Below are 13,941 nucleotides of genomic sequence, written 5' to 3'. Positions count from 1 at the left end.
AGCCCCCTCCACCTTGTGGACGGAGAAGTAACTGGAGATGTTGAGGGCGGGTGGCTAAGAGCTACTGTAATTTGGGCATTTGTAATTTTTTTTAATTGAAGTATAGTCAGTTACAATGTTTTGATTCCTGGTGTACAGCATAAAGGGCATCAATGTTAATATCACCTTGTGTGTACGTGTGGGTCTGTAAGGCCTGGGACATTTGGATTACGGAATGAATGACAGGTGAGATGAGGCAGGTTTCACTTGTTCATTCACTAAACAAATATTTATTGAGGCTTGGTGTGCCATGAACAGTGCTAGATGCTGGGCGTACAATGGTTTACAAAACAGATGATCCTGCGCCTGCGGAGCTTACCGTCTAACAGTCATACAAATCATCTGTGCATGTGCTATTCAGGAGGAGCTCTGGGAACCACAAGATCATCTAGTGGGAAGGATTATTCTACATTAAGGGTTAGGAAAGGACAATTTGGGCAAGTGATGTTTAAACCGAGACCTGGAGATGCATGGGAGCAAGTCAAGTAGAGAACAGGGGATGTGCATTCCGGGGAGAGGGAACAGCAGGCGTGAACGATCTGGGGGCAAATCCTCAGCCATCTGGAGGCTGAGAGAAGGCCAGTGGGGCAGGGGTATGAAAGCAAGGAGGAGAGAGGCTGGAGAGGGTGGTAGGGGCCAGGCCTCACAGGGCCGCACTGGGACTTTGGATTTAAACCTAAGTGTGTTGGGTAGAGGACTGAAGTCATCAGATCCACACTTTCTGAAGCTTGCTCTGTGGTCTGTGTGGAGAACAAGAGGGCAGGAAGGAAGGAAAGGGGGGAGGTGAATTCAGTTGCCTGGGGGAGGTTATGACCGTGGCATGGCTGTGGTGACAGAAAGAAGTGGAGGAATCTGAGGGGTACTGGCAACAATGTTTTTCTCAGGCTCTTGCCTTGGTGTAGACAGGCCAAAGTGTTGACTTTTGACAGGGCGAACAGTAAATATTTGGACCATGCCAGCCTGTCCCCCATGCGGCCTATTTCTCTTTGAGTTACCTGAGATCTGATGATGTCACAGGAGCCACTCCCCTGCCCCCAAGTAGGACCACACCTGATGGGCGATTAAGGATCTCCTGGGAAATCTTTCGTAACTTCTATAACCTTTGCTCATGTTTACAACAATTATTGTTGGGAAATCCCCGTTTGTATTTTATCCGAGTGCTTCTTGCCCTTAAGTTTCCTGATTCTCGATGGAAATGAAGATGCTAAAATAAGAAATCTGGGCTGCCAAACACGAAGGATGTTATGACAGCTTTGAATCGTGTGTCTATCCCACAGCCGAAGTGACTTATCTGTTAGCAATAAAGAAAAATGACTGAATATACCTAGAAGAGGGCTTCAATTAGATGTCCGTAGCTGTCCAGCTCATGGCCAAGTCATTTGCCCTTGCTGTTCAAGTATGGCCCATGGACCCAGCAATCAGAGCTTGAGAGAAATGCTGGATTGAATCAGAATCTGCATTTTTTAACACACTCCCCAGGAAATTCATAGGCACATTCATTTTGAGAAGTATGGTCTCAGGTTACCCCAAAGCCATAGAAAAGCCGGTGGGCAGTGAGTGGCCAGGGCAAGATATTTGAAATGCTTCAAGAGTCAGCCAGCTGTTAGGGAGACAGAACTGGTCCAACAGGAACCAGATTTTCTCTGGAAGTTCCCCGTCCCAAGTCACGCAGAGCAGTTCAGCTGAATTCAGAGACAACGTATTGTTTCCTGGTTGTGTGGCTGGTGAGAGGCACCAGGGGACGGAGGATGGGACACTCCCCTGCAGCTGAGATGCTGTCAGGTGGAGAGCAACTTGCCCTAGGCAGTGCCAGAGGCCAAGGAGTGTCAGCCTCCCCTCCCGGACAGCATGGACAGAGTGGCCTTGTCCCCCGTGGGCCCTTGTTTCCTGTGGGTGGTTAGGATGACTCTCCCTTCCTTCTGAAATGAGACATGTGACATGCAGGGACAAGGCTGTTTCAGCACTGCAATTAAAAACACTCCCACAACGGCCTCTGCTGGAACAGAAGGTCTGGTTCCAGGGGCTTGAAAGCTCTGCCCACCCTGCGTGGTCAGCCCCTCGAGGCCAGTGACCCCGGGCCCCCACCTGAGGCGTGTGTGACACAGACACCAGACACAGCTGGCAAAACAAAGGCACTCGTTTTATTACTGCTTCCTTGAGATGTGTTTCAAGGCACAAAACCCAGGCCAGAACCAAATCTTTTCCCTCTGTCTTCACTGGGGCTGGTCCTCCCACATAATCAGACAAATGGATGAAGTTTGTGAGCTGGTTAAAGCATATGGTTTGTAAATCCTGTCAGATCAAACACCACTTTTGGCTTTTATTTCCTGTAGCATGTTCACATTCTCTAGCACCGAAATAGCTTAGTAGGGCTGCTCGGCCTTTGCTCTCTTTCTCCCATTCGTTTGTCTTCATTCCTGTGGTGTCTTCGCCCCCTGCCTTCCGCGGTCTGCGTTCCTCTGCTCCAATTCCTCCCTTGCCACCTGCCTCCGTCCCTCCTTCCTGGGCGATGTCTGTCCGCTGACTCGGCACCCGATGTCTTCCTCGCCTGTGGCACGTAACCTCCTGTCCCTTCTCCTCCCTTTGTGCCTCTCAAGCTGCTCCTTGACCTTCTGAACCGTCCTCGCTAACCCCCTCCTGCACTTTCCTTTCCAAAGGCTGTGAGACGCTCCTCATTCCACTGCCCCTGCCTGTCTCAGGCTGTTTTCTCTTCCCTCCTGAGACCCACTACAGAGTCCTTTCTTTCTCCCTGCTTCTCTAAAGGCAACACGGGGATCAGAGAATCGTGGAATTCAGAGGCAAAGGGACACAGCCTACGGACGTGACACTGACTGTTACTTCTGAGTCAGAAACTCTTCTTACATCACCTTTGCTCGTGGCTGCCTGGTCCTTCCTTAGCAGGAAGGTCTGGGAAGAGGACAAAGCAACAGGCCCCCCCACCCCCGCGCTCCCTCACCAGCACTTCCGCCCCAACCCTTTCTTTCCTGTCTCAGCGTGTGTGCACGCACACGTGCACACACACACAGACTTGCACACACACACACACACACACCCCTCCTGGGTGCCCTCAGGGCAGACAGGCTTGTTCTGGCTCCACTAAAACACTGAGCCTCCACCTCCAGGGTCCCTGCTCCCCAGCCAGGCTGGTCTGTGATTCACGCCCCCAGGGTGAGCTCAGGGAAACACAATTCTATTTTGAGGTGACAAGGGGAGACAGTGGCAGTGGGGTTCCTTCCCCAGGTGCAGCTTGTAGGGCAGGGGAGGTGCCAGCAGTGGTCCAACAGTCAGAGGGAACAGGAAGCTCTCTCAAAGCCAGCTCTGGCTCAGGGTCATGGTCAATCAACCAACCAACCAATCGATGGGTCAATCGCGAACGCAACGCTCCCATAGAGTGAGCTTCTCTCTGTGCCACTGGGGAAAGCATCTTCAAAACGCAGACAACCAAGAGGGAAAACAAATAATGCCCTGAAGAGAAACCCTTGTAACCGTAAAACCATGGCTCTAAAATCCAGCATTCTCGGCCAGGGCTTCTCCAAGCACTATACAGAGTCTAGGATGTTGCCCTGTTGGTCGCCGGAGAAACAGGTTTCACTCAAGTAAGCCCCTGGGGGATTTGTGAACAATCCCTCCATTTCCCAGCGCCCCGCTCCTGGCGGAGCCTCCATTTCTCCACGTCAGCCGCAGGGAGGAGGATGAGCTGAGGAATGTTCACTGCAGGGAGATGAAAGTCTCGGCTGAGCACCAGCCAGGGGGCCAGCCCTAGTCTCGTACCCCTTCCCGCGCCCATTCAGACTTCACCCCCAGTGCAGCAGTGCCCATCCTGGAGAACAGGAGGGAAGCTGCCCTGCATGCCCTCAGGGTAAGGAGGACTGGCGGGTAAGCTGGAACACGCCCCACCAGGCCCAACTCCGCCCTGCTGTTCCCTGTCCAACGCCAGATGTGGATCCCTGCTTAGCAACTCTCAGCAAAAATTCTCAAGACCAGGAGGAAGTGAAGCGGTGCATCTTAAGGACAGGAAGAATTTCAATTTCATTTCGCTGCCCCCGCTTCCCAACTCCCCCACTGCCTTCTGCACATCCGCTGAGGGGAGGGAAAATAAGTAAAAATGGAATTCTCTACCTGAGTTCCTTTCATATTAACTAATCAACCAACTAAACTGCCAATAAATTACTATTATAAAATGTTTGTATACATAGGCATATATGTGTGTGTATGTATGTATGCGTGTATATGCACACACACACACGTATGTTTACGTAGTTCCAGCTTCTCTTTCTTGCCCCCTCACTTGCAGGCAGCTTCAGACAAGAGCCTCTGATTCCTCCAGGAGGGCTTCACCGCATCATGGGCGCTACGTAGTTGGCCGGGAAGAGGCCCAGTTTGTTGTGCAGGCGGCCAGTCCACCAGGACGGGTTGGCGCTGTCCAGGACCTCCACCACCTCTCCGCACTGGAATCCCAGCTCGTCATCCTCCAGGGCCTCAAAGTCGTACAGCGCCCGGGCCCACCGCACTCGCTGTTGGGGGAAGCACAGAGAGGTTCTGCTGAGCTGGGGGTGGCCGAGCTGGTGTCGGAGCCGCTGGCTCACAGAAGAGTCTCTGCTGGGCCTGGCACTGAGACAAAGCCCTCTGAGAGCAGCCCGCCCTAAAGGCTGATGAATGGCTCCCCAGAGACATTTCAAACCCCATTGCAACTGAAAGCAGACCCGGATACAGAGTCCTGAGCAACGGAGACGTTCTTCTCCAAGGCCCCAGGAGGATCCTGGAGAACGACTCTCCCTACATCAAGAGGTGGTCTTTTTATTCTCTTCAAGTGACAAACAGAACGCAGTGTGCCCAAACCAACAGCCCTTGGTGCCAGCGCAGCCAAGTCAAGATGGATCTCGGTGATAAAGGCAACAGATCACCCTCTGCTAGAATCGCAGCCAGGAGCTATGAGGACCGGGCAAGGCCCGACAGCCAGGCTGAGAAGAACAGGCTGGATGGTGCCAGCTGGGATCGGCTCTGCCCGGGAATTCTCACCCCACCGTCCCTTGCTGGGTTCCCAGCACCTCTGTGTGAGCTCCACGCAGTTTGGCATCTCTCCTGGCGGGCCAACTATTTTTCTAATTGTCCCCTTTGCCTCCTGCATTGAACCCAGAGGGGGATATTCACATACCCCGATCACCTGGAGTTGCACTGGGTCTGTGTGTCTCCGGTGCATGAGGGCGGCATTCATTTCACTGCCCAGGACCCCGCCACAGTGCCCGTCGTTTATGTCCAGGCTGCCTCCACGGCGGTCCTAGAAACAGATGTGACAAGAGACCCGTCGTCACCCCTCTGGAAGCATCCCCCACAGGCTCCCCCAGTGCCTTGCTCGGATGCCACGGACACAGCCCAAGAATACTCACTGATGATGGCAGTAAACCCTAGACGATGGAGAGAGGGGAAACAGTGACCAATGTGGAGACGATGCCGGATTTCATTCATTCAGTCAAGGAATGTTTGTCAGGCACCTGCCATGTGCCTAGTACAGACCTAAGCTCGGGGGTACGTAGATGGAAAGAGAAGGCCCCTGTCTTCATGGAACATCTGTTTAGAGGGGGTATCACACACATCTAAGTGATAAGTGAGCAGAAAAAAGAGTGTCTAAGTCTGCCCGGGTAATAAGGGAAGGCTTTATAGAGCAGGTGATGTTTGAACTCCAGTTTAAAGGAGGAAAGGGCATTTCAGGCAGAGGGGACAACATATTAAAAGCCTCAAAGGCATGAGAGAAAATACAGTGGGCCATCCTGGTAACTAAAGGTAGTACAGCCGGAATGGGTGTTTGTGCGGGGAGTGGGGGAGGGAGCAGGGGATGAGGCTGGGAGACAGATACGGGCAGCTCACAAAGGACTTTGTACGCCCTGCTAAGGAATTTAAGAATGATGTTATCTGGCTGTGTTGTCCATCTCCGTAAGTCGCCTAAAATCCCATCTGGAACAAAGCGGGGGATAAATAAATAAATAAGCAAGCCTCCATTTCTGGTGTTAATCTGTTTTTCTTATAGATCTCACCAGCCAGATGGGTTAAGGGGCATGAAGAGACTTGGAATTGCACTGATAGGAAAACGAAGCAATTGTTCACTGAGTCCTCGGGGTGAGTGTGTGTGCTTGTGCGTGTGTGTGTGCGTGTGCGTGTTCAAGCAGGGAGACATTTAGTTCACAGAGACTCCTTTGCCAAGAACAGTTTACCATATTTCTGCCATCTGGGGACCCAGGCTTTTCTTTATAAACTCAGTGAGACCTGACGGCGCTTGGCGGGGACCGGGATGTTCCTCCCTCATCCAACAGTCCCAGGGCCACAACCGACCCCCAGCAGTTATTTGCTTTGGTTGTTTCCAGCACTGTGGGGGATTTGCACACACTAAGTGGCAGTGGGGAGAAGGTGGCTTGAGCCTAGGGGAAAGCAAGCCCTCCTCCCCAGTTTGCTGGGCCCAACTTCGCTCTTGCGAGATACCTGATGAAAATGCTGCTGCTGCAGGTACCGCTGCTGTGGCGGCAGTTGGGCTGCGGGATACTGCGAGGGAGGGGCGGGGGGCTGGTCCGACAGCTTCCGATTCATCGAAGGTCGGATCTCTTCTCCCACAGCCCCACTCAGGGGTAGGCCTCCCTGGGACCTCCGGTCCAGGCTGTTGCCCCGTTGACGCTGAGAGAGAACAGAGAAGATACAGATCCATTCTCCTCCCGCGTCTGCTGGCCCTACCCCTCCCTTCTGGCAGCTGTGCCCAGACTTAGCGCTTGACAGCTCCAAGAAACAGCTGATGGGGTGGGGACAGCTTAAGGAGAATGGACGGTTTGGATCATCAGGTTTTCAAAGTGGCCTCAGCATTCTCAGATCCTCCCAGTTTGGGGAGTATGGGTGTCTGGTTCACAGACTTTCCACATGGTACCCATCTAGTCCATCCCCAGTGGGCTTGTTTTTCTCTGTGTAATCAAGCTTACATGTTCCATTTTCCTGACACAATGCCACTCCTCCTTATCGCGTGTTGCCACACCACTGGACATCCTACCCTCCAGATAAGCTCTGCTATTGACTTTGCATGATTCTGAGCTGTCATTTACAGCCTGGTGAAAGAGACCCAAACAGCAACGCTCTTGCAGCACCATGGAAACCAGGCCTGCCGCTGGGCGTGTTGGGAAGCAGCGAGACCTTTCTCCTGAATGCTAGAACAACCTCGTGAGTCAGAGATACTTTCTTGTTATTTTTATTTAACAAACAATTACACAGGGCCCTGGGCTCAGTGTATGCCAGGCACTGTTTTAAGCACTTTGCAAAATGAACTCTTTTAATCCAGTTTAATGCAGTTTAATGTTGTCTCTCTTGTCTCTTTGTGCACATCCCTGTAAATGAGTATCTCTGTCCATTTCCTGGTTAAAAGTATTCACAAGGTCTTGGTTAACCTTTGTTTTTCTTTCTGAACTTTTGTGTGCACTCGGGAACACCCTTTTCCCCTTTGATTATAACTTCTCAGGCTTAAAATCAACCCATTACTTGAAAGGGATTTTTTTTTTTACTTCCCCAAAGCACATGTTGCTTGGAAAGTCTCAATGCCTTTTCAAATAAACTGTTGTTGGGATTTCAACTACCCTAGTCAATGCCTGTTTCTATAATATCCATCTCTCATAACTGTGTTATTTCTTTTGAAACATATTTTATAGATTGTGCATGTGTGAATTTATTTATGGGGGGTAAGTTAACATTTCCTTAGTGCCAACTGTGGGCAGGCTCTGTGGCAAGAGCTGTAATCATGTTATCTCATTTAATCCTCACAACAGCCCAGTGAGAGAGGCATTATATTCTCTCCACGCTACGGATGAGAAAACTGATGCTCAGAAAGTTTTCTTAACTTGGCTATGTGATAAGAATAGTTAGCAATGAAATCAGGATTTCAAGCCAAGTCTATCTGATGCATTTTCTATTAAAACAATACTTCATACTCCCAACTGTTCCAAGAGCATGAATTCCACGGCCAGTTTTCTCCTCCAATGCCCTCTGCCTCCCCCGCTTCTGCCACCCCCACTTCTGTCACAAAGCTCTACCTGCTGCTTTAGTCCTGGACTTCAGGATATTCCTGAATGTTACCACCCACCACCCAGCTCCTTCATCCTTGGGCAACTCCTGAGCTAGAGTGAAAACTGTGAGATAGTAATGTCTGTGAAAAACGAAATACCAGCGTCCACAATAAGAGCCCATGTGTGCTAAGTGCTTGTAGTGTGATTAGGGATGATAAGGGATGGGGACACATCATCTTCTCTAACCTTCACAACATCCTATGAAGTTGATATCACTATTATCCCGATTTTATGGATGAGAAAACTGAGGCTCAGAGAACTTTCCAAAACCATGGAGCTAGGAAGTGTTAAGCTAGGATTTAGACTGTGATCTGACTTCAGAGTTATTCTGCCTTTCAGAATGTGCAGGGACCTGCCCATCAAATGCATGATCTTGGTGGTTCATGTAGGACCCAAGACGCCCAGAATCTCTGAATTGGGGCTGATGGGGACCTGAAGCATACCTGATCCTCGCGGGTTCTGTCCCTCAGAAAGATCTGCTTCTGTTTGGAGATGGAAGTCGTCCTGTAGTAGTCTACCAGCTTGTTGAGGGATGGAAACTTCTCTGTCCACAGGAAGTAATTACCCTTGTTGTCTCTCATGACTTTGAAGTGCTGAACATCATCCTCATGCCTAGAGATCAAGGCAAATCCAACACTGTCTATTACATGGTGACCATGTCCCCGCCTCCAGGGCTGACTGCATCCAGGGATGCTGGAGTTCTGTCTGGGTAGGAAATGGAGATATGGGTGGCTAGCCCGTCTCTGGGCAGGTGGGCTGGCCCAGTCAAACTCCAGGGGGAGATTTGTGGGCAGGACCACTCAGGAAGGACACAGGCTGCACTAGAGGAGATTTTTTTACTTGAACATAAGTTAATCTTTCTTCGGCCACTGGAGCTGATCTTTTACAAGAGAAAAAAGTTCCAAATGCTTTAAAGGCTATGAGGTTAAGGACTATTTTTTTTTTAACAACGTTCATTTGAAACATGGCAACTGCTGAAACCTTACTAGGCTAAGGACTCTGCCAAGACTAGAGGGGAGGAGTTTTTCATGCCCTTGTTACCTTTCTCTTAACAGAAATAGTTTGAACCAGCTCTTTTAAGCCCGTAAACTACCAGAGAAATTTGTCACACTTTGTTCTGTACATAATGGGGATCTCTTGTTTCGCATAAGTAAGGTTACAAAGTATTTTGAGCTTTTGGGAAAAAAATGTGCTGAGGCTCAGAGAGGTGGAGGGCCTCGGTCAAGGTCACGGTGAGTGAGTGGCAGGGCTGAGGCAAGAATCCCGGCTCTCTGTTTCTAGTCTAGTGAGCTGGGCCTGTCACACCATGCACACATGCTAACATCTTTTATTTTTTTTGCTATTATTATTATTAATTATTTTCATGCTAACTTCTTTTAGATCAGCACCCTTGACACCAGCTGGACTCACAAGTGATGGGACATGTTTGTACCAGGGTTGGAGAAATTGAATTGTATTCACTGGAAAGGGAGGACTGGCCTTTTAATAATAGCTCCAGGCTTTCTCCACCACAAAGTCATTCTCTTTCGGATGTCAAGGTCTTTTTTTTTTTTTTTTTTTGGTCAAACGAACATACATTTATATCTACATATAAACTTGTGTTAATGGTACCAGTTGTCCAATCCAGCAGAAAGGTCAAAAATTTAAAGCATGCTTGAGAGTAAAGATTCCTCTTTCTTAGGGATGGATTTAGTGGTCCGTGTTCAGAGAGGACAGGAATTCTGATCTTCATTCTCCTCTTATGTGCTGGGCTCTGCTCACAGCCAGGTGAACCCAGACAGTGATGTCTGCTTGACCAACTCAGGGATATCACCAAAGCTTTGTGATCATCGCCTTCTCTTCCCCTTTCGGTTGTGGCCACTCAAATAAGCTTTCTTCACTCCAACACCATGTGGCTCAACTCAGTCATCACTCCTCACATCTGGGTGAGGAGGAGGAAGCATTCTTGTGATACAATTATTCATCTACCACCTCTTAGTCAAAGAACACAGAATGAGAAACATTAACCCTTTCTCTCTCCTGTGCTGCGAGGATGGATGTCAGGGCTGCAGATGGTCATCTGGGCGATGGAGAGAGAGTGGCTGGACCACTGTCTCAAATTCTGAGAGGGGCAGAGGAAAGGATGTAACTCAGGGCTCCAGGTTCTAAAGTCTAAATATTTCAAACCTTTAAAAAATGATAGAGCTATACTTAGCTCTTAATTATCTACATCCATGACAGAAAGCAGATGTATAAGTAAACAAAAAATAATTTTGCTTTGGAATATATTATACTACATTCCTACAGAAGAAGTAATGTAATTCTGTTTATGGTAATAATCACCATCACAAAAAGCTACATTGCCTCAACAGTAGGGGAAGACTGGCAGAAGTCAAGACTGTTCTTTTTTTTGTAGAATTCAATTTTTTTTAAAACTTAAAAAAACTTTTTTTGGGGGGGGCATAATTAGGTTTATTTATTTATTTAAGTGGAGGTATTAGGGATTGAACCCAGGACCTTGTGCATGCTAAGCATGTGCTCTATCACTGAGCTATACCCTCCACCCTTATGAAATTCAATTTAATGAAGGAAATATAAATCCTAATTCCTAATCGAAAAAGCCAGAATCAACATCATGCAGACCAAAGGCACCAAGAGATGCCTTTCAGTCTAACAATCTGCTTGGCTCTTGCCTCTAATTGTGGCCTTAAGAAATTGGTTTGACTTGTAAGATTTATTAATAGAACCAAATTTCATTAATTCAGATCTAGTAAGTTTAGAATTTGTGATACATCAGTATTGGCCTGAGCTAAAACTTACTATTGCCCAAGTCATGAAAAAGAACACTTCAGTGAAGGAAAATTAGAAGTTTAAGCCTGGCTGCAAGGGCAGTGCTCTGGAGCCCAAGCTCTTCTTGAGCCCGGCAGGGGCACATATGCATACAAATGGTTGACCTATTATTTTTAAGTCCTTCCTATCTATTCCTCAAGATACCCTTTCTTTCTAAATAGCAAACTGGACTCAGCTGATTACCCGAGATTGGATTTATGAATTTAAAGCACTAAGGCTGCATGTCTTTCAAATGCTATGGCATCACGCGGACCGGCATTTCTGGTCGGGTAAGTTGACAGTAAGGCCTCACTGTACAGGTTGTCGGGCCTCCTCCTAGACTACGATCGGCTTTAATTCTTGCACTTTCACGTGTGGTCACCAAGTCTGATGTGTGACTTGCGATCCCCAACATGCTGACCACACACCATGTGTTCAGACTTGGGGCTTCTGCGTGGGGGCTGTGTCATGTTTCAAGCCTGCACTGAGTCATTTCCTCCCCGGGGCTGCACAGGAGCCAGACTTTGCTGTCACAGCCCCCAACCCCAGGCCTCCGGCTGCTGCCCGTTTGGTGGTTTTACAGGGCTTGGAGGTGGCCTTTTTGTACAACTACCCACAACTGCAGTTGTGACCTGCAGCGGGAACTCGGGGTTTTGATTTTTTTCAGACCCTTCCTTAGACAAACATCAGTGGTAAAAGAAAAGGTTAAGATCTCAACCTCAAGATGGATGTGGACAATTAGGAACTCTCTTTTCCTTCTCCCTTCCCTTGCCTTCCACAGATATTCATCTAGCACCTACGGGGTGCAAGGCTCTGTAAAAGGTACAAAGATAGTAGATAAAAATCCTGTCCTTCCAGAAGCACCTGGGCTGGAGAGGGAGGCAGAGGAATGAATGTACATGTAATTTGGGCCACAAACTAAGGAGTCATGTACATGAGTTACGGGAAGGAAATGGTAGCATCACAGTTGATAAGATGCTTGGGCCTCTTGGCTGCCAGGTTCCTGAAGTCAAAGGTCTTTTCAAGAGGGCGGTGTGGGTCACGGTGGAGTCAGGAATGGCCAGTACCTGACAGATATGGAGAAGTCCCCTGGGGAGCTCTGGCTGGCCCGGATGATGAAGAAACCGACCGCCTTGCCCATCAGCAAGTTCTCTGCCTGGTGTCGCGAGAGGCCTTCGTGAAACCATCTAGCAGGTGAGATAAAAGCAGAGGATCTTGGTGAGAAGCCAGAGTGATGGTGTGGGGGAAGACGGGGAGAGATGATCCACAGGGAGAGAGGTAGGGGACTATGCTCAGCAGAGAGCAGAGAGAGATCAAAGAGGGGCCAGGAGCTTTTGAAACCAAACAAACGCTCCAGCAGTTGGCGGGCGAGGCTAGGGTTCCCCTTGATGCACCCACCTTGCTCTGTACTGCGCCCCCTCCCCCCCTGGTCCCCCACAGAAGTGTCTCTCTGGCTTGGAAATCCTGAATCATGGAAATGTGCCACTGCTCCAAAATGGGACAGCGTGGGAGTGACTCCCTGCAGGGAGCGGCAGCCTGCGGCAGCTTGGAGAGGAATATCTCCAGAAAAGAACTGCAGGCACAGACAAGATGCCAGGAGGCAGGGACCCCTTTGGGAACTGGGGCAATTGGGCTGGAGCCGGGCAGGGCCTTGGGCACTGGCTCCCAGGCTGAGACCTCAGTGGCTGGGAAGGAGGGTTATAGCCCAGGGTCCTTGGGTGGCCTGGGGCAGGTCGGCTTTGCTCTGTGCTAGGCAGAGGCTGCAGGACACCCAGGGAGGCCCGCACGCACACTTGGAAATGAGTGAGGCTGGCAGCAGCCAGACAGAGATGTCCACACAGCCTGCTTCTGGGCCCTCCCCAGAAAGCCAGGCTGGAAAATCTTCTTTACTGTAGAAAAGAAGAAACTGAGGAGAAACTGTCTTTCAGGGAAGCAACCAGGGTGGCAGCCTTTGGAAGCGTTGCTGCAGGCAGCATGGCGCTTATGAAGAAGGCCCGGGGGGCAAGACAAACAGTGGCTGGAACCGCAGGGCAGGAGGCCGGAAACCTCTCTGAACCGTAGAAAAGCAGAGCACATGCTGGCAATCACTCCAAGGCCAAAGGTGGGGCAGCGCCCCTTTCCTGCAAGGTGCCTGCCCTAACTGCTGCCCCTGGAAGGCTAGTATGGGTGTCCCTTTAAGGGGAACGTCCAAAGGCCACGCTTTGGATTCCTTTGTGAGCAATTCCCTGTGCTGTCTGGAGTTTAGGAACTGAACAGACAGGGAAGGTGGAAGGGATGTCCTTATTCCAGACCTGGGGCTGCAGGGGAAGGGTGGCTGGGCTTTGAGGTGCAGGAAACAGAGGGTTTCTGATGTCATCTGCCTGGAGATCCTGCCAGAGAATTTGCCATACAAACCTACATGGCTGACAAGCGGCCACCGCAGGAAACGTAGGAAACGTGATGGGGAGGGGAAATGAAGGGTGCCCCCTCCCCAGCAGCCGTCCTCAGAGGCAATATCTCAGGCAGCAGGCAGTGAGGGGACTGTTTAGAAAACACACACTTGTCCTCCAACAGGAATTTGATAAGTGATGTCTTTCAAGACTTGCAAAAATGTCCACACACACGACATATGAAATGAAATGCCAGGGTTTCACATTATCTTATTACTCCAAAGCTGTTCATTCAGTCATTTAACAGCTTTTATTAAACATCTATTTTGTGCTGGGCCCCCTTCTGGGCCCTGGGGGTACAGTGATGAGCGGAACCGATAAGAATCCTTGTGCAACTTACATCCTAGCGGGTGTGGGGAGACACACCACAAACAGCAAAATGATTAGAATACAGAGTGTGTCAGGTGATGTCAGTGCTGTGGAGAACATGAAAACAGAGGAGATATGGGGAGGGGGGAGTAATTTAAAATCTGGTGACGGGGAGGGCCTCCCTGGGAGGGGACATTCTAACCCTAAAGGAGAAGGCGGGAGAACCAGGAGGGAGGATGTCCCGGAAGCCAAATGAGGAAAGTGTT

The 13,941-nt window shown here is 49.7% G+C and overlaps 1 protein-coding gene and 1 long non-coding RNA gene across 6 annotated transcripts in view; one reads left to right on the top strand and one right to left on the bottom strand.

Moving 5' to 3' along the window:
* Window positions 1–2,158: 2,158 nt before the first annotated feature.
* Window positions 2,159–13,941, bottom strand: part of GRAP2 (GRB2 related adaptor protein 2) — a 65,746-nt gene continuing 53,963 nt past the window's right edge. For all 5 annotated transcript variants that reach the window (XM_031671764.2, XM_031671762.2, XM_031671763.2 and 2 more), the window contains 5 exons: window positions 12,005–12,124; window positions 8,573–8,741; window positions 6,514–6,702; window positions 5,195–5,317; window positions 2,159–4,553 (listed from right to left, as the gene is read on the bottom strand). In XM_031671764.2, the coding sequence (XP_031527624.1) occupies window positions 4,374–4,553; window positions 5,195–5,317; window positions 6,514–6,702; window positions 8,573–8,741; window positions 12,005–12,124 (781 nt within the window). In that variant the 3' untranslated portion in view covers window positions 2,159–4,373. The remainder of the gene's footprint in view (window positions 4,554–5,194; window positions 5,318–6,513; window positions 6,703–8,572; window positions 8,742–12,004; window positions 12,125–13,941) is intronic.
* LOC116277500 (uncharacterized) lies at window positions 4,565–7,202 on the top strand. Its single transcript, XR_004186963.2, has 3 exons — window positions 4,565–5,565; window positions 6,065–6,153; window positions 7,121–7,202. It is a non-coding gene; the product is annotated as an uncharacterized lncRNA (long non-coding RNA).

Source organism: Vicugna pacos, chromosome 12 (genome assembly GCF_048564905.1).
Source record: "Vicugna pacos chromosome 12, VicPac4, whole genome shotgun sequence".
Taxonomy (NCBI): domain Eukaryota; kingdom Metazoa; phylum Chordata; class Mammalia; order Artiodactyla; family Camelidae; genus Vicugna; species Vicugna pacos.
Note: the sequence above shows the minus strand (reverse complement) of the source record. Positions and strands in the feature narration are given on the sequence as shown.